This window comes from Magnolia sinica, chromosome 4 (genome assembly GCF_029962835.1).
Source record: "Magnolia sinica isolate HGM2019 chromosome 4, MsV1, whole genome shotgun sequence".
Classification (NCBI taxonomy): Eukaryota; Viridiplantae; Streptophyta; class Magnoliopsida; order Magnoliales; family Magnoliaceae; genus Magnolia; species Magnolia sinica.
In genome coordinates, this window is record NC_080576.1 from 22,844,647 (window position 1) to 22,863,433 (window position 18,787).

Genomic DNA, 18,787 nt, shown 5'->3' on the forward strand with positions numbered 1-18,787 from the left:
CCCTGTAGTAGTAGTGAACGTTGCATGATATGGATGGTTACGGTTTACTCCTCACTACTTTCTACCTTTCAAATCTAAGAAATCCTTAAATATAAAATAATTTGCTGAAATTTTGTATCTGAATTTCACATATCTAGAATTTTAGAAACATCGTTTGCAGGTACACTTGTAATGTCTTCGTTGGGCTATTGTACTCTATGTATGTTGACTGTTTCTGTGATCTCCCTCTACGGATTGCGTAGTACTTGAAATTTCTTTTTCTGGGTGTTGATTGGCTTAAGAAAATCTGTCGAACGGTTAATGTTTTGCAATGTGGATGGTCATGTCATACTACTCTTAACCATCCACATGCATTCACATGATGAACACTCGCTACTTCATTACCTAGCATCACCAGGGTGTTTTCATCTCTGCTTTATTGTATCTGTTTTGGCAGCATGGTGTGACCCAGAATTTTTTCTAGAATGTGACTATTTTATCAGATTATGAAAGGAGTTTCTTTCTGTTATTCTTGGAAACGTTGAAATTTCGAAATAAAAATGTCTTTCGTCCTCTTTTCTTCATTTTCATGTCAGTGGGTGAAGAAGTTCTCATACCTGATATCTATGATCAGCACAAGTTATATATTTGATGCATGGATTAAGATTGGGAGCCGGTTTTAGGACCTGGCTTATACTTTGAAAATGTTATGAACATTTATTGTACCTTATTACTATGATCACTTATTGTACATGATTGCCTAGTGTGCAATCAGTGCATATTTCTGGATGGCTCAGGGCTTGTAGCTGTGATAATATAAAATACTCAATCTTTGTTCATCTCTGTTGCCTACTATTTTGAATTGATACGATTTTGATATACCTTTCTTCAGTCTATGTTGGTACCACATGTTCCGTTGTGTTTTTATACTGTTATTGGAATCAAAAGTATGTGGAATCATAAAGAAGATGGCTGGATATGGACCTTTGTTGGCTGAATATGGACCTTCATGAACATGAGAATAAGCTTGAGATATCTTTAGATGCTCAATGGGAGAGAAGAAGCTAGGTCACCAAATCATGTTAAAATAGATTCATTTATAAAGCCGAAAAGAATAAAAACATTAAGAAAATTAAAATCCGCATGTCCATCTGGGACAGTTTCAATAGAAGATGCACAGAAGCAGCAGGTGCCAATCAAAATAATTCTAAACTAGAGCATCATATTTCACGTTTTTGGTTTGCCTATAAGAGCCACCCAAGCCATAAAAGACAGTCTCAATATAGATTTAGAAGCATTTGTCCTCCAAAGTAGGACCCATTCTGTAGACCACACATTCACACGTTGCTCTTAGTAGGATTTTTGTATTTCAGGCATATAGCTCATACTGTTTTATTTTGAATATTGCGAAATAACTGTATATGCATATCTACAAATACTCACAACGATTGGGTTACTTTTTCATACGAAATAGTTTTAAGAATTCCCTGCTGCTGCACCATTAATTCAAAAGTAGTGCTGCACCAAATTGAACACCGAAGGAAGAAATGGCTGCAGGATATGCATTTCTTTTAAATGGACATCTCTTTGTATAAAACCAAAATAATGATTCAGCTGGCCATAGGTAAAAAACTTGCAGCGCACTCCCTATGTCCGTGTTACAACTATAAAATGAGATCTGTTTCAGGTTAGATAATTTCACGGCATGAGTTGAAAAATTATGCAGATTCAACTCATTTGATGGATGCTCTTGCTTGACAATCAGTTCAATTGTCATGGTCAATTGGTTTAAGCACTAAATACGTTTCCTCTTTCATGCTTGGGTTTTCCAGATTACAGGAGGCATTCCCTTATAGCGATATTGCGTCCATATAGCTGCAACTGACACTTTCGACATGTTCTATCACAACCCAATTGTTGTGGATACTGCTAGTTTGAACATGTTCATGGCAATATGTGATATTCATGTGCATACATCTCTGAAATTGCTTACAGTTTGTGAAATTCACCGGCATACCACCATTGGGTTTTCAAAAATAGAGTACATGATTTGGTGGTGCTCTTTGAAAGCTTGGTCGGGAGCTTACAGTTGCCATGCACATGACCATCTTATAATTCCTTGCATAAACATCATAATTTAATGATTCTTGTTGTTATAGGTCGATGTTTTCTTCTTTTTAAAACTTGCTTAGGATATAGCGTGTAGGAAGAGAGTTCTATTTACATCATTGAGTAAGACTTTAAGAGGGTTTCCATCATGGATCTCTTTAAATATTCAAACAGGTATTGCCAGAAGGCTGTTGGACACATTGAGCACACTTTTCAGCTATAAATGGCAAATGGGATGGTCAGTGCAAAACAATTCGGTTCTTATTCTGCATGGAACGTCTTTATCAACTCGATTTTTGTAACACTTTAATTGAGAGGTTGACGATTTTGTAAAATCCTCGATTTCCACCTGTATACGTATGTGGTTGACAGGTGATGGATGATGAAGACGAGGAAGAGATGACTGATTCCATTGTCATTCTTGCAACAGCTGCATGTGTAGTAGCTGTTAGGGAATACTATCGACACTATATGTTTAAAGAACCGGCTCGGATAGGGGATGATGCACGTGCCAGATTTATTAATTCAATTATTCGGAGTAATGATAGAGATTGCATTACCCAACTTAGGATGAAGCAGGACGCATTTTTCCATCTATGTGAAGTAGTGCGTGATAAGACGACCCTACGCGATACACGTAACGTTAGTTTGGAGGAATAACTTGTGAACTTCTTGCATACAGTTGGCCATAACGTCCGAAATCGTGTGATAGGACACAGATTTTGTTGATCTGGTGAAACTATAAGTTGTCACTTTCATCGAGTTTTAGATGCGATTGTTTCCCTGTACCCTGAATATGTTAAGCAGGCAGGCGCACAAACGCCGATTGAGATTCAGGAAAATACACGTTGGTCCAGTTATTTTTAAGTATCATTTTAAACCAACTAATCATTTATTAATCTACACGTAAATAAAGATATAATATGATACTAATCTTATAGGCTCGAGACCTTTGCCACTATAGGATTGCGTGGGTGTGATCGATGGGACATATGTTCCGGCACACATAACAGCATCAGAACATGCAAGCTTTCGTAACCGAAAGGGTATCTTGTCGCAGAATGTACTTGCTGTTTATTCCTTTGATATGTCAATATTGTATGTGTTAGCTGGATGGGAAGGTTCAACGTCGGATGCGTGGGTCCTACACAATGTCCTGACGCGATCAGACAATCCACTTATTGTGCCCCACGGTAAATAATATTCAGTATCATTTAAATGTTGATTGGTGCGTATAATTTGTCCTAGTGCAAGATTGAAAGAATCATTCATATTATTGTGTAGGAAAGTACTTCGTCGTAGACGCAGGTTACGCTCATTCACCAGGGTTCATAGCCCCTTATCGTGGAGTTTGATACCATCTGCAGGAATATCGTAGCGGGAGATCACCCATGAATGTGAAAGAATTGTTTAACTATCGACATGCGCAATTACGAAATGCAATTGAGCGCTGTTTCAGTGTAATGAAGGGAAGATTTTCAATTTTAAAGACAGCTATACAATACCCCTTTGATACACAGGTTAAAATTGTCGTTGCTTGTTGTGTGCTACATAATTTCATACAGAGTGAAGATGGATCAAACCAAGACTTGCGTGACATAGGTGTACCAGTGGGTGATGACGAGGCTATACCTACCCCAAATGAGGTATCGACAATTGATGAAAGGCAATGGCTAGTCCAAGTCACTCAACGAGCGAAGGATGACTGGATCAGAACTCATGACAGGATCGCGGAGCGCATGTGGGAAGACGCTCAAAACAATAGCAGGATTCGATAATCCTACTTGGTTATTGTGATAATCATGACATACTGTATAATTAAAGTAATAGATGCTTAATGATTTTTGTACAACTTTGAAGTAGGATTTTTTACACTTTGTACACCGAAGCTCACAAATTTTGCTACATACATCAACAACTGTTTATTCTTGTACATTTTCCTTCATTCGGCTAAACCTTATAATTGACACATACTGTATTCCGCATTATTCTCTTTGTGTAACTGCCTTCCCATCTGCACATAGGTGATATGTCGGCCAATTTGAGTGGATCTACTCCTACTCCAACGCAATCGCCGTTGCGTTGCCCGGTTCTACCGACACATCCCTCACCACGTGAGAAGTCCGTAATATCTCTGGCAGAGCCATCCTATCGCGTTACGAAGATAAAATGGACTGAAACTATGGATCAAGTTTTGTTTGACACCTTAATTGAGCAAATTGCGCTAGGTAGAAAGGGAGATAATGACTTCAAACGAAAAGCATATCAAGCGGCCGCCGACGCGGTCCATAGACATACACAGATACTTCTTACCTGAAAAAATGTTCAAAATAGATTGAGGTATCATAAGAGGGAGTACGGTGATATAAAGGACATGCTGGCTGCAAGCGGTTTCGGTTGGGACAGGGAGCGCATGGTGGTGATGGCCCTAGACGAGGTTTGAGAGGAATATTTAAAGGTAATCTATATTGTTGTTTTGGTTGTATACAAATTTTAATTTCAACTGACATTTACTGATATTCGAAATTATTATGTGTATAGTCTCATCCGCGAGCTGAGAGGTTGCGTGGTAAGCGAATTGAATAGATGGATGATTTATCAGTGATTGTCGAGTCAGACCAGGCGACGGGCAGATATGCACAAGGAAGTCGGAACATTGTGGCATCCACATCTCGTGTTTATAGAGACTTGAATGATTCGTGGAGAGAGCTGGACGATGATATAGATGCTACCGTGGACTTATTTGAGGAAAACCTTGATGAATCACCTGGCATATATGGCCGATCAACGGACAGTCAAACAAAGGAAAATAAGCCGTTTCAGGACACACCCACTCCTAGAACCGATTCCGATAGTAGTCATGGTGGAAGTGCAACAACAAAAAGGATGCGACCTGCTTGACCATGTGATGTCGTAGGCTTATCTCTCACGAGTGTCGCAGAGGCAATGCGTAACTTCTTTGTTGGAAAGGATGTCGACCGAACGCGATGTGTCTTAGACATACTGGAAGAGGTTCAGGGGCTAACCAATGCTGAATTTATTGAGGTTAGTCAGCTCTTGAATAAAGACGAGAAGCTTGCCTCCTTTTTTGTTGCCCTACGGCGGGATCGTCGCGTTGATTAGCTTAAGAAAACTCTAGACGATTTGAAGGGTAATGACGGTGGTGGTTCTGTTTGATGGTTGCTGATCTTTGGGGTTTAAAAACTTTGAACGTTGGGTACTGTTCATATGGTAATTCAGGTGGAGAACAGTTAGCAGAAGAAACTCTTTTATTTTGGATGGTTCAAGTTATTTTTGATTTTTTTTTTTTTTGGGCATGTAATAACTTCCACATATCTTCTTTATATTGCTTATAATTTTGGATTCCACATATCTTCTAGGGCCACTGGTATACACTGGCCTTCGACCCAGGATGGCTCGTTCTACTTGATATGTAACTATTTAATCTAACTCTTGGGTATTTCCTTTTGTTGTATAACTAGACCACACACATCGTAAGAAGAGAAGGTACACTTCCATATTTTCGTCTACAAATGGTTTTAATAGATTGTATACTTTTCATGGCAACATGGATGTCACCGCTTTATCTCTGTGTATATATGTACAAACATATGAGTTTTAATTTCTTGCTATTCATTGCGATACTGGACCTCTTTTTGCAGATGGCGAAGGAAAAATACTATGTTGTCCTGGTTGGCCGTCGACCGGGTATTTATCTTACATGGGATGATGCGCGAGTCGAGGTTGAGGGATACAGTGGGAGCCGCCATCGAGCGTTTAAGAATTGAAGAGATACAACGGGATACTGGGATAGTTTTTTCGGTCTGGCAACTGCACCGCCGACACATGGATGTGGCGCTCACTCGCGAGAAGTGGGAAGATCAGTGGACGCAGTTGATGTCCATCATTCGGCTATGCTGTCTATCCACCGGACATCCCTGGCCACTATGTTGAGGCCCACGTCTACTGATGATCTCCCCCCTTCAGCCGCAGACAGATTATTGGAACTCTTGATTGGAGTAATGGTTGTTTTTTCCGCATTGTATATTATGATTAAATTATAAATTCTTGGGTATGTTTTGTGTGACACTAATACTTTAAACAGCTCTTTAAATTTAGATGATTTCATGAGATGGTATAGTCATAGTAGGTCATACATTATTACCTGATATCAAAACGCCCAAAGTGGATCTGATTCCATAAACATCCACACGTGTAAAAATCCACACGTATTCATAAAGAGAATCAGAGCATGTTGTGTATGGCTAAGATGAAGACCGGGTTGCAACAAAACAGAATTCTGGTGCATTATGGCGTGACCCAGAAGACGAAAATGAGATGTCATGTAAACCAGTGCACGCACGCAACAAGGTGCGGGTCATATACTACTTTTAACCCCGTTGACATTGTTGTGGACGGTTTGGATGATACAAAACCCCATATGGAGGGTTCGGATGACACAAGAGGCTGTTGTGGGTCCAGAGAACCGGCCACTAGTAGCGGACGGTTTGGATGGGGTATGGTAGGCAATGCAATTTGGGTCAGCGCATCGTTCCTAGTCAGCGCTTGCATTCTCCAATCCCGTACGGTAAAACTCGAAGTTCCAAACGTGCTTCCCATGGGATCAGTTGGATTCAAATCCAATCCCATGTCAATCCAAACACTATCTCTGACGTGATCCCAAGATGGTAGTTGCAATCCAAACAGGCAGATCTTTTGGTATTGGGATATGAAAATCCCAATGGATGCCCGACCATCCACTGACTCTGCCATCATTACCTTAAAACGGATCCCATACCTCCTAATCCCATGGGATCGGTCCGGCCAAACACCCGCTTAAAGGACGCAGATGGAAAGACTTTCGCATGAAGTTCCTGCATCGGAAACCTAGGTGGGGCCCACTGTGATGTTTGTGAGAAATCCTACCCGTCCATCCATTTTTTGTGTTCAATTCAGGAAAATCTAAAAATAAACCGTTTCAAGAGCTCAAGTGGACCAAAAACGTGATAATTAAACGTCCACAGTTGAAATATTCATGGGCCACAAAAGTTTTGAGTCATGCTAATATTTGTGATTTTAGTTCATCCCAGTAGGAATGAAGTTATTAACGATATTGATGGCTTGTAAACATCATTGTAGAACCCAGGTAAATTTTAACGGTAGGAATTTCCTTAATCACATTTTCCTTTAGTACAACCCACTTGAGATATAGTTCATTTTTAGCATCATGTTCTGAAATGAACTCAAAAAATGGATGGAAGGGAAGGATTTCTCACAAACATCACAGTGGGTCCCACATGGGTTCCTAGCGCAGGAACTTCTCCTTTAGCAGGAAATCCGCTTTAGAAAAAACGTACGTGGAGTTGGAACGGATCGGCTACTCCCCCTTGGCTGATGGTCGGTGCTTTGTGGGCCCCACCATGATGTATGTGTTTCATCCATGCTGTCCATCTATTTTTACAGATCATTTTACAATATGAGACCAAAAATTAGACATATCACACTCTCAAGTGGACCACATTACAGGAAACAGTGTTGAATGAACGTTGACCATTAAAAACATTTTGGGGGCCATAAAAGCTTTGGATCAAGCTGATTTTTGTTTTTTCCCTTCATCTGGGCATGTATGAACTAATCAAAATATTGGATATCAAATAAACAGTACATTGGGCCTTAGGAGGATTTTAACAGTAGATATCCCATCATTATTGTTTTCATGTGGCATGGACTACTTGAGATTTATATACCTCTAATTTTTGGAATCAAGCCTAAAATGATCTTTAAAAATGGATGAACAGAATGGATGAAACACATACATCATGATAGGGCCCACATAACACTGACCATCATCAACGTGCGGGTGGCAGGGGGAGTAGCCAATCCGTTCTGGGGTCGAGTTTACCGGTATGTGGCCATGGGAAGCGGATTGCGTACCGAGTAAGCTCTGTGGGTCCACCGTGATTTATGTATTTTATCCGATCTGTCCATCCATTTTATAAGATAATTTTAGAGCCTTAGCTCAAAACCTAAGCATATAAAAAGCTAAAATCGACCACACCAAAGGAAACAGTGTGAATTGAATTCATGCCGTTGAAAAATTCTTGGGGGCCACAGAAGTTTTGGATCAAGATTATATTTGTTTTTTTACCTTCATCCATGTTTTTTGATCCTCTGAACAGTTTGGATGAAAAATAAACATCACTGTGGGGCCTGGAAAGGTTTCAACAGTGGAAATCATTATTTCCACTGTTTCATGTGGTATGGTTCACTTGAGATTTTTATAAGCTTCAATTTTAGGCTCAACGCCTAAAATTAGATGGAAAAACAGATGAAAGGTGTGGATAAATCACATAGATTCACAATGGCCCAACTGAATTTTCTCAGATTGTCTGATTTCGTGGCCGAGTTGGTGCACGGGGGAAACGGAGAAAGATCCGTTAACGGATCTAACGGAGAAGCATTTATACCAAGGTAACATACCACTGGTATCTAACCAATGGCGTTTTGCCACGTCACTACAGTACCCTTCAGTATCCAATCCACTCCCGAAAGGTAAGAGGATTTTTAGTAAAAGAAAGAGTCGAAACATCTCGTTCGCGTCCTTCCTATAACAAAAGGTAAAAGAGGTACTTCTTCTTCCGTACGATTTTTAATCATTATTTTTTTAATTTCCTGCAAAATTCCATTTCATAGATGCCTTATTTCGTCCGGAAATAGAATCTCATGTTGATATCTGGACGAAGACAGTAGAGAGTTTTGGAAGTTTATGCTTTGGGATTAGGGTTAGGGTTTTAGGGCTCTTGGGTATTTTCAGATTCAAGGACATAACCTCGTCTTGGGTTTTCGAATTTTAGCGTTTTTGAGATTTGGGGTGGTTTTGAAATTCTAGGGTTTTAGGGGAGTAGGGCCCGCCACAGGAGGGATTTTTGAAGGTTTTGGGATTTGGGGGTTTAAGAGATTATGAGGGGTATCGGTTAAAGTGGGTCACTGTGTCCGGTTGGTTCTGTAGAACAAGATTGAGATATTGGATGGGATGCACTTGGCTGTCTGTAAGGATCATCCAAAGGTCCATCTGATTGGCTTTGATGGATGGGATAAGCATCGGTTGGACAATCTTATACATCTGATTAACAGCACAAAGATGGACAGTTAAACTGAGATTTGGCCTCCAGTCCAAAGAGTCATGTGGCTACAATAATCTCATTGGTGTAATTTTTGTATGGTCTTCATTCATGCTAGGCCCATCCAATGGATGCGGTGCATCATTTGACTGTTTACCTAATCAAAGACAGGAACCTCCCCATTGAAAATCTATATTACCAGCCACATGATTTAGATGCACATCTTCTAAATCTATTTGAGTATCAATGGCTGAGTCCCAATGTAACAAGGTGACAACTTTCTAAACAAATTGCCAACACTTTCAATGCAACAATTGGGAAAAAAAAACCATTATTGTTCTTTAGTTTTTGTGTTTTAGCTGTTTTTGTATACTATTTATTTAGTTCTTATGCATTTCCTGTCATAGTGTCATGTAGAGACATTTTTTTTTAAAAAAAAATATCTTATATTCTTTTTTGGAAAGATAACTGAAATTTTCATTGAAAAGGTGCGGAGATAGCACCAAAAAGCCAAACAACAAAAGGGAAACAAAAAACAAAGAGAGAACAAAGAAACCAAACTAACTCATACGACCCAAGGTTGTGCCCCATTCTAACACAACTAACACAATATTGTACGCATGATTGGCAACCCAAACCACGCTACGACAATTGTTATGGAAACATCTCCCATTCCTTTCTCCCCAAATTGGCCATAAGCCCGCAAGAAGACAGTCTCCATAACACACAAGAACTCTTGCTGAGGGCTACACCATGCCAAGCAGAAAGGACGTCGCCAATATTGAAAGGCATGGACCACGCTAGGCTGAATCTCGCAAGAACATAGGCCCAAACATGGATAGCAAAAGAGCAATGAATGTGGAGAAAACTAAAATATATAATCACCATTGCCATCTTTGCCTTCTCCCAGCAAATTTGGGATCAGCTTTTAAACATAGGTTGGCAGAAATTTTACAGTGGTGGCATACCAGACATCAATTTTCCTCCTTCACCTATCTGTGACATCTTGTGTCCATGATTGACACTGATCCCCATGTCCCTGTCCAAGTTGCATAGCCCCATATCAGAAAGCACTTAGAACTGGCATTCTTGGATATCCTCATTAGAATAGCCACATGTTATGATCTGTATTTCTATGTTGTCCTGGGTATTTTGGAGTATCTGGTTTTGTATTTATATTCCTTTCAGCAAGTTCCTTTTTTCTTTCTGATTGTTAAAAAAAAAAAAACTAGGTTCTTGAATTTGTTTAGCGCTAGTCATGTTTATATTTGAACAAATCTTCTCCTTAGGAATCTTCATTACCCAGATGCTTCTGTTCATTAAATGGATTGTTCTCTACTTGTCACCATTCTCACTCTCGCCTTTTGCAATTTCCAGTAACTCAGGTCACTGTTCTATTTTGGGGCCAGCCCTGTCATTTGGTGATATCAAATTCTTGTTGTGCTTGATTCTTCAGCTTGTTGATTTGACAAATGATAGAAAAAACCATGCCAATCTTATGCTTTGTTTTCCAATTACTCATTCAGACAGTGCCATCATATTCTTCCTTTCACCTGTTCTTGCCATGGCTGTCTTTTGTTGAAACTCTATACTTCACTTAGAAAAGGCTAGTGGTGCGTTTGGTCGCACTAAATATAATGAAATTTCATGAGTTTCAGTCTAAATCAGCGCAAAACATTATGTAATTTCATGATTCGTGATGCAGCCAAATGCACTTTAAACCCCTCCGACAAGGTGTGTCATTTGATTCTTTTAGTTCATGACACGGAAGTCTTCGTTCTTCTTTATTCTCATATGGCACAAGCCATATATTTAGAAGCTGTTCCCTACTTCAATTGCCAGTAGTTGGCAGATTTGATGACTTTTCATTTTTGTTTGACATTCAAAAGCTTTGGATTATTTTACCAATCCCCAAGTGGAAAATTTGCTCTTTTGGACCTTATCTACCACTGGACAAGTCTCGGTGAAATCTCTCTATCGCTCTCTGGCATCTTCAGAAAGTCCAACGTGCTTTGGCCATGTTGGTCCAATCTGGAAACATGGGGTGCTGCCAAAAGTCGCTGCTTTTGGCTGGTTGCTAGGGAGAAACCGAAATCTTACGGTTGATAACCTAAAGAAAAGAGGAATGCTTCTCCCCAACATTAGCCTGATTTGTCTTAGGAACGAGGAGTCTTAGAATCGTCTTTTCATCCACTGCCACTACACCTGCAATGTTTTGTGGGGTGTTCTAAGATTGGCCGATGTCTAGTGGGTCATGCCTTCTTCAGTCAACACCCTCTTCGGCATGTGGCAGAAGAATCAGGAGGATCTGTGGGAAAAAGGAAATGGAGGACTCTTCTTCTGGCAGTTTGTTGGGCAATTTGGGCGGAAAGAAACAATAGATGTTTCAGGAACAAAAGTGTGGCCTCAGCAGGGGTCTTCTCGAGGGTGTTAGCTCTCTTTAGGGATTGGGCTCCTTATTGTATCTCTTGAGGGTTGTTTCTTTCCAGGCGTGGCCCTGTTTTTGTGTTTTTTCCTCCCTTCAGTTTGTTTTCTATCTTCTTCTTCCCTTCTTTTTCTCTGTTTTTGTTTTTTTTTTTTCTCTTCTTCCTTGTTGTCTTTCTCCTTGTCTTTGAGAGGACCTCCCTCTCAACCTTGTTTTTAATAATATTTCTTATCTTTCAAAAAATAAGAAGAAGAAGAAATGACAGAAAACTATCCAGTTATGAAGTATAGGACTGATGACCTAACAAAAAAATGTTGTATGTAATTCAGTCCACATCTATGATTCATCACTGCCATGCATCAATTTAAAACACAGATGTGAAATGTTGGACCTAAGTCCATTTTAAAGTAGATTGAAGTTATTTACTCATGACCCTCCTTGTTACCAATATGATCCCATTTCATGGGTGTTTGGTGATGGTCAAAAGAGTTGTGTTGCAAATTTTAATTTCTCTACAATCCAAATTTAGGAGGTTAATGCCCAATGGTTGAGGTGATCAGGACTCTTAGGTGGTCCTAATCTAGGCTTGATATACAATCTGACTGTTGGATCTTCACCAGCTCAGCTGTAAGTTCAATTTGAGACAAATCCAATTAAGATTGTCCAAAATGTATTTCACCTTGTGTAGAGCACGTGTCTGATCCCTTTGAAAAATCAGGACCAACCAATTAGCTACACTAAGATTTCTAAAAGCCTGGGGTTGTTCGATTACCCCTGTCTGCGTCCACATGGGAGATGGGCATCTTGGAGTTATCGGCTTTTGTTCCAGTGGCTGTGTCCGTCAGACACTTTAGAGAAGAAAAGAGATGTGGTTTTAATTTTCACAGAATAGATGTATATATATATTTTTTTATTTTGCTTTTGTTCATTCGGTTGTGGACTTGAGTGTTCTTGAGATTGAGCTTGCTAGCCCGGATGCACCACTCAACCAAGCATCTTATACATACCACACAATGAGAACCTGACATGTGTGTGGGACATCTGAGGGGTGCATGATGTGGGCCTGCCCTCACTAGGAAGATGATTACACACAAAAATCAGACAAGTTCACTCATCATGCAGGGGGACGCTTGGCAGATTTATTTATTTTTTTAAAAATGCTTGGCAGGTTTTTTGAACTTTCCATCGTTTTAAAGCGGTGTCAGACCTGAGGAGTAGACCGGCCTCATTTTTTTGCCAGGTCTTCTGCACCGTGGGGTGATGCAGGACAATTAACCGCTTGTTCTAAAAGCTTGAACTGTTAGAGCATGGCGAATCAATGCCTTTATCTCATATCCCATGCCCTACATCTCATGGGTTAGGATCTCAGCCGAACCTCCCTCATGGGCCCCAAATCACATGGGTACCGCTTCACACTAGCCACCCACCCTGAGTGTGCCCCTGCATCTCATAGGCAACCCCACTCGAGCCCGGTGTGAAAATGCCCCTGCATTAATCACCCCTGGTGAGGAGTGTTAAACACAAGACTTCCCGCTCTGATACCAATTTGATGCAGGACAATTAACCACTTGCTCTAAAAAAGCTCAAACTATTAGAGCATGGCGAATCAATCCCGTTATCTCATAGCCCAGGCCCCACATCTCATGGGTTAGGACCTCTGCCGAACCCCCCCTTGTGGGCCCCAAATCACATGGGTACCGCCTCACACGAGCCGCCCACCCCGAGTGTGCTTCTGCATCCCACAGGTAACCCCACTTGAGCCTGGTGTGAAAATGCCCCTGCATTATGGGGCCTGCTTAATGGATGACTCAGGCGTCCATGTATGGGTGTTCCTCATGTAAAGGTGTTTTTGGAGGGGTGCACGGGGTTTGCAAAACTCCTTGAGATTTTCATGACTGTTATCTCCTTTAAATAGTTGTCGGCTGTGTTCTTTTCTAAATTCATGTTCCACCTTTGGCTTTTTTACCTGTTAGGTAGTCCCTCCCCTGTATTTGCATTTTCTTTTTCTTTCTTAATACACCATTTCACTAGAAAAAAGAAAATTTTGCACCACTTATTCCTCTTTTACATGGAATGTTTAACACTTGCAGGATAGCCTTTTCAGTCCTGAACTTGCTGCCATGGGTGTCGCAGAGGTTGGGGTGCCTATTCGGGACCCGCCCCCTTCATTGGTTTTGTCAAGTTCACAGAACATTAGCCAACGATCAACCACGGCAGCCTCTGAGTCCAATCCAAAGCCGAAGAAGAAGATCTGCTGTGCTTGCCCAGACACCAAGATGCTGCGGGATGAATGCATCGTGGAGCATGGCGAGGCCGCTTGCACGAAGTGGATTGAAGCTCATCTTAAGTGCCTTCGGGCTGAGGGGTTCAAGGTTTGAAGCTGTCACCATGTCGGCCTTCTTCAGATGATACAGGAAGGCAAGACAATTTTGCATTTGATGAGTTCATAAGGGAAATGACGCAGATGGTAGAACAAAAAGACAAACAAAGAAACGATTATAGTGAAGATTCTACACACAAGAAAAAAGAAACCAGATTATTAAATGAGTAGTCTGAATAAAGAAGGCAAACTTGAAGGCCATTTATGATTGATTTTTCCCTTTTCTAATGTACATCCACCCAAGATGTGATTTGCATTGCAGGTACATTACACAGTTCTCTAGCCGAGTGTTTGTACAATACAATCAGGTTTCAGTTTGTACAGGTGGGCTCAAGGTATAGAGGTCCATACCATTGACATGATACGCCTCACCAATGGGAGCAACATTCACCAAAAATTCCTTATTTAGAATACCCTAGCTATCGAATCCTTCGCCATTTTGTTTGTTTTTTTGGGGGGGTTGAATGTGCATTGGTGCTGTGTTTCTTTTTGTGGCCATGTATTGAAGGGTTAGGATCTTCCATATGGGAGATTTTAGGTTCATGGGCCATCCATTAAGGGGTCCAAGTGTCAATGGGTTCGCACCACGGATCCATCCACCATTGTATAGGCTCGAACGCAAAACTGTACTGATACAAACATTAGGTGTGAGCATTGCTTGGATTCTCTTTTGATGTATGCCCATTTTTTATTTTGGGAATTGAAATAGGACACTTGCACCATCTCATTTCCATTTTTTCCAAAATGGAAAATGGGCACAAGCAAATGAGTTAAGGTCAGTGTAGATACCACTTGTGTGTGTGTGTGTGTGTGTGTGTGTGTGTGTGTGTGCAAATGAGTTAAGTTTGATGACAGCTGGCAATCTTACTCAACCCCATTCCTTTACCCAGCTTTTGGGACCTGCAATCAGAGCAGAACGCCCACTTTTTTCTTTTTTCTTGGTTGAATGTGAATAGCTCTGCAATTAGTTGGGATAAGGCCCTGTTTGGCGGACGCTTAAAAATGAGTTCATCTCATTTTAGTTGACAGTAATTATGTATTAGAGATCTTGATCTCTAGTACATAATTTGTTCATATTAACATTAATTATTATTAGAGATTAAGATGTCTAATGGAAAATTGCTGCCAACTAAAATGAGATGAAGTCATTTGTAGGTGTCTATCAAAGAGGGTTAGATGATGATGATAGTGTTATTTGTTTTGCGATGCCTTTTGAGATGTTCAATGGGGTGAACCATATGTGGCTTGTGTTCCACAAGCTTGTCAGGCTTTGAAGTTGGATAGTAGTGATGATGATGATGAGGACATCTAGGTATAATTAACTAAAATGATATAAATTCTTGGTTTATGGAGATGATCTGTTAATTTGGAGAGAATTTCCAAAAGATCAGAGCTACCAATTATTTAGCATTGTGATTTGTGAGACCAAGAAATGCTTGTGAGATTTGCTCTAAAGGGATTGAGGTTTATTCTTCTTTGTGGCGAGATCTGAACCATTCATCAGGTGGACCTATTGCTCATATGCACCCATATGGAGAAAAAAGAAAAGAAAAAAAAGAAAAAAAGAAGAAGCCCGATTTTAGTGATTGCAGGAAAAAGAAAAGAAAAGAAAAAAGAAGCCTGATTTCAGTGATTGCAGGAAAAAGAAAAGAAAAATAAGAAGCCTGCTTTCAGTGATTGCAGGAAAAAGAAAAGAAAAATAAGACGCCTGCTTTCTGTGATTGCAGGTTGGGATCATTTGCTGGAGGAGGTTTTTAGTACATTACACATAAATGCTGGGCTGCCAATTTGGCCACTTGCCTAAGCCAGATGGGAGTCAATTCAACCAGCCTTAATCTAGACTCAAATCAGCCTTAATCTAGTGTTGGGATAAGGATCTTTTCTCAGCCACACGGTAATATTGGAATCAGAAGAAAATAGAGAAAAGATTTAAACCATAAATCAGATTTAAATTAATCTACCATGGCTCAAAGGCGAAAAAGCAATGAACCATTCTCCATATGATAACATCCCTCTTCACATAAAATACCTTGTGAAATTAGGAAATTGCTCTCAGCAAGAGTGCTGGCTGGATGAATGATCAGACTCCAAAGATTCTAACATCCAGTACGCCAAGTCTCATGATGAACAAAATCCTGTACGGATGAAAGATGGACCCACTACATGGCCCAAAGAAGTAAAAAGCCATTAGCTAAGTGAATGAATGATGGGCCCACCTTCACGGAACACCTATTCATTCTGGGTCATAAGCGCGAGCCGTTGGTTTCGATGCACTCATGGGTTCACGATAAGACCGTGAACCCCAAGCGCAGGTTATATATTATCCGTCCAAAGAGAATAATACGAATAAAAAATCCAGCATGCAAGGAGCTTCGTTGCTCAACTCCTCTGTTCTTCTTCCTTCAAAGCATACTTCTCTTATTTTTCCTCTCTCCCTTTCAAATTCTACTATATCTTTTCCCTCCAAAACCCTAAAATCCCCAAAACCCCTCAAAACCCTAGCTAATGTTTCTGCGGACCAGCTGACTACAACATCTCCTCTCCCTGCATCTTCTTCTTCGATCGATTCCGCTTCGGATGTCGTCCGAAAGTTCTATGATGGAATCAACGGCCGCGATCTCGCCTCCGTCGATTTTCTCATCGCAGAAAACTGCGTATACGAGGACCTGATCTTCTCTCGACCATTCGTCGGACGCAAGGCAAGTGAAATTGTCTGTTCAAACCTTGAATTTTCGGTCTTTTTTGGTATCTGAAAGATGAAGGCATGAAGCTATCTTGTTTTTGGACCATCCCATAGTATATGTCTCTGGACTTCTGTGCCCAGTCTCAATGATCAGAACCGTTCATTCAGCAGGGGCATATTGTGCATGATTGACAGTGCTAAAACTATGTCATTTGGATGATATGGTGGGCCTAATCGGGGCCTGCAAACATGCTGTCCACAATATAAATAAATAAAAAATCCAAGTGGTGCGCAATTCCATTATGGGCCACTGGTTGTTGGCTCACCAAATGAACGGTTCCAATCACCAATCATGAAGTTCTGCAAACAGACTGTTAAAATTAAAAAGTCCAAGTTTTTACGTCCAACAAGAAAATGGCCATCTATTGGACGTTTAGGATCCTATGATCAGTGCAAGATTTCCATTTCGGCCATCAGTTGTGGGCTCGCCAAATGAACAGTTCAGATCACCAATTACGAGGGCTTGCACCATGTGTTGGAGGTTCCAAGCAGTAAGATTTCAGTTAATTTCATGTGCTACTAAACTGTCGGAGGTTCTGTTGAGTCACTGGCTACCAAGGTATTCCGTAACGGTAACGGTCGCCATAATGGCCACCACTGTTACCTTTACGATACGGTCATAACGGCTGTTATCGCGCCTGTAATGGCCGTTACGGTCGCTTTTTTAATTAAAAGAAAAACCTGAAAAACCTATATCTATCCTGTAACGTTAAAAAAATATATCCGAAAAACCTATATTTGTCCTGTAACAAACCATTACGAGGCTGTTACGGCTTTTACAGGGAGTGTAATGGGCCGATAACGGCAGTTATAGGTTATATATATATATATATATATATATATATATATATATATATATATATATATATAAAACAGTTGTTATGGCCGTTACGACCCCGTAATGTGTAACGGTTGTCACCATTACCTTTTACATAACAGCCTCTACAGCCCCGTAACAGCCTCTACCGCACACCATGCTGGCTACTACTATGAAAAATTAAAAAGAAAAAAGAAAGAAATGAATCCTGCGAGCCAAAACAGCCTTCATCCCTAAAATGTGGAGTCTTAAGGCTCCATGAATGATTTTCTTGAATCCTATTCATGCATTATGCTTCTCTTCTTTCTTTGAATTAGGTTTTTTATTCTGAGCTTCTTAAACTTCTTTAAACATGGCAGGCAATTCTCGAGTTTTTCCAGAAGTTCATAGATTCCATCAGTGCAGACCTGCAATTTGCTATTGATGACATATCTAGCGAAGATTCATTGGCTGTTGGGGTTACGTGGCACTTGGGTGTGTAGATGAATTAAATTCTTTCCATCATAAGAATGTTAGATGCCTCTTGCCTCAGATATTGCAGCTGAACATGATCATGATAACAGACTGGAAGGGAAGGCCTTTTCCATTTAGCAAGGGATGCAGCTTTTATCGCCTGGAGGTGGTTAATGGGAAGAGACAGATAATGTAAGTTTGATATATCAAGACTAGTGTATTCTGTGAATTTCTGGAACTTGACTATTATTTGTTGCTGAACTTTTGAATTGCTGCAAGAAAATTGTTAGTCAGTGAGCTGAAGTCAACGTTCATCATTTGTTAATGCCGGATGTGTTTGATAAATGGCAATAATTTTAGGAAAGTTATTTGATACTTTGGCTGCGTATGACGCTTGATATGCAGCCACTTAGAAATCATTCAAATGGCATTCTATAATTCAAATTAAGCTGACTAAATTGTGGAATCCACTGTCGCTTACATTCTGAAAATCAGATTGGTTGAACAATCCTATCCTCTGATTTCTGGACACTTGTTTTTTAAAATGAGACCATTGTATATTTTCATTTTTTAACTTTCCAATAAATGTCCAACAATCTTATATCTAGATAATGAAATAAGAGTAATTTTGGTTCGTGATCCATCTAAACTGGGAGTTTGGGACCCATAATTTTGACAATATATTTCTTTAATTGATTTGATGCCATGTGTACAATTTTTCTGTAATTTCTAATTACCTGCATATCATCCACCAGTGTAT

At 40.2% G+C, this 18,787-nt stretch overlaps 2 protein-coding genes across 6 annotated transcripts in view; both read left to right on the forward strand.

The window, feature by feature from the left end:
• Positions 1–8,630: 8,630 nt before the first annotated feature.
• On the forward strand, positions 8,631–14,226 carry LOC131242776 (cytochrome c oxidase copper chaperone 2-like). Its single transcript, XM_058241645.1, has 2 exons — positions 8,631–8,714; positions 13,725–14,226. The coding sequence occupies exon 2, from the start codon at positions 13,755–13,757 to the stop codon at positions 14,010–14,012; it is 258 nt and encodes an 85-aa protein (XP_058097628.1). The 5' UTR covers positions 8,631–8,714; positions 13,725–13,754; the 3' UTR covers positions 14,013–14,226.
• A 2,023-nt stretch (positions 14,227–16,249) lies between these two features.
• LOC131242777 (uncharacterized) overlaps positions 16,250–18,787 on the forward strand; it is a 29,568-nt gene continuing 27,030 nt past the window's right edge. Inside the window, exons 1-3 of one of the 5 annotated variants that reach the window (XM_058241647.1) lie at positions 16,258–16,713; positions 17,934–18,048; positions 18,138–18,219. In XM_058241647.1, the coding sequence (XP_058097630.1) occupies positions 16,375–16,713; positions 17,934–18,048; positions 18,138–18,219 (536 nt within the window). In that variant the 5' untranslated portion in view covers positions 16,258–16,374. Of the gene's footprint in view, positions 16,714–17,933; positions 18,049–18,106; positions 18,220–18,787 lie in introns of all 5 variants that reach the window. The other 4 variants (XM_058241648.1, XM_058241650.1, XM_058241646.1 and 1 more) reach the window with 4 other exon arrangements.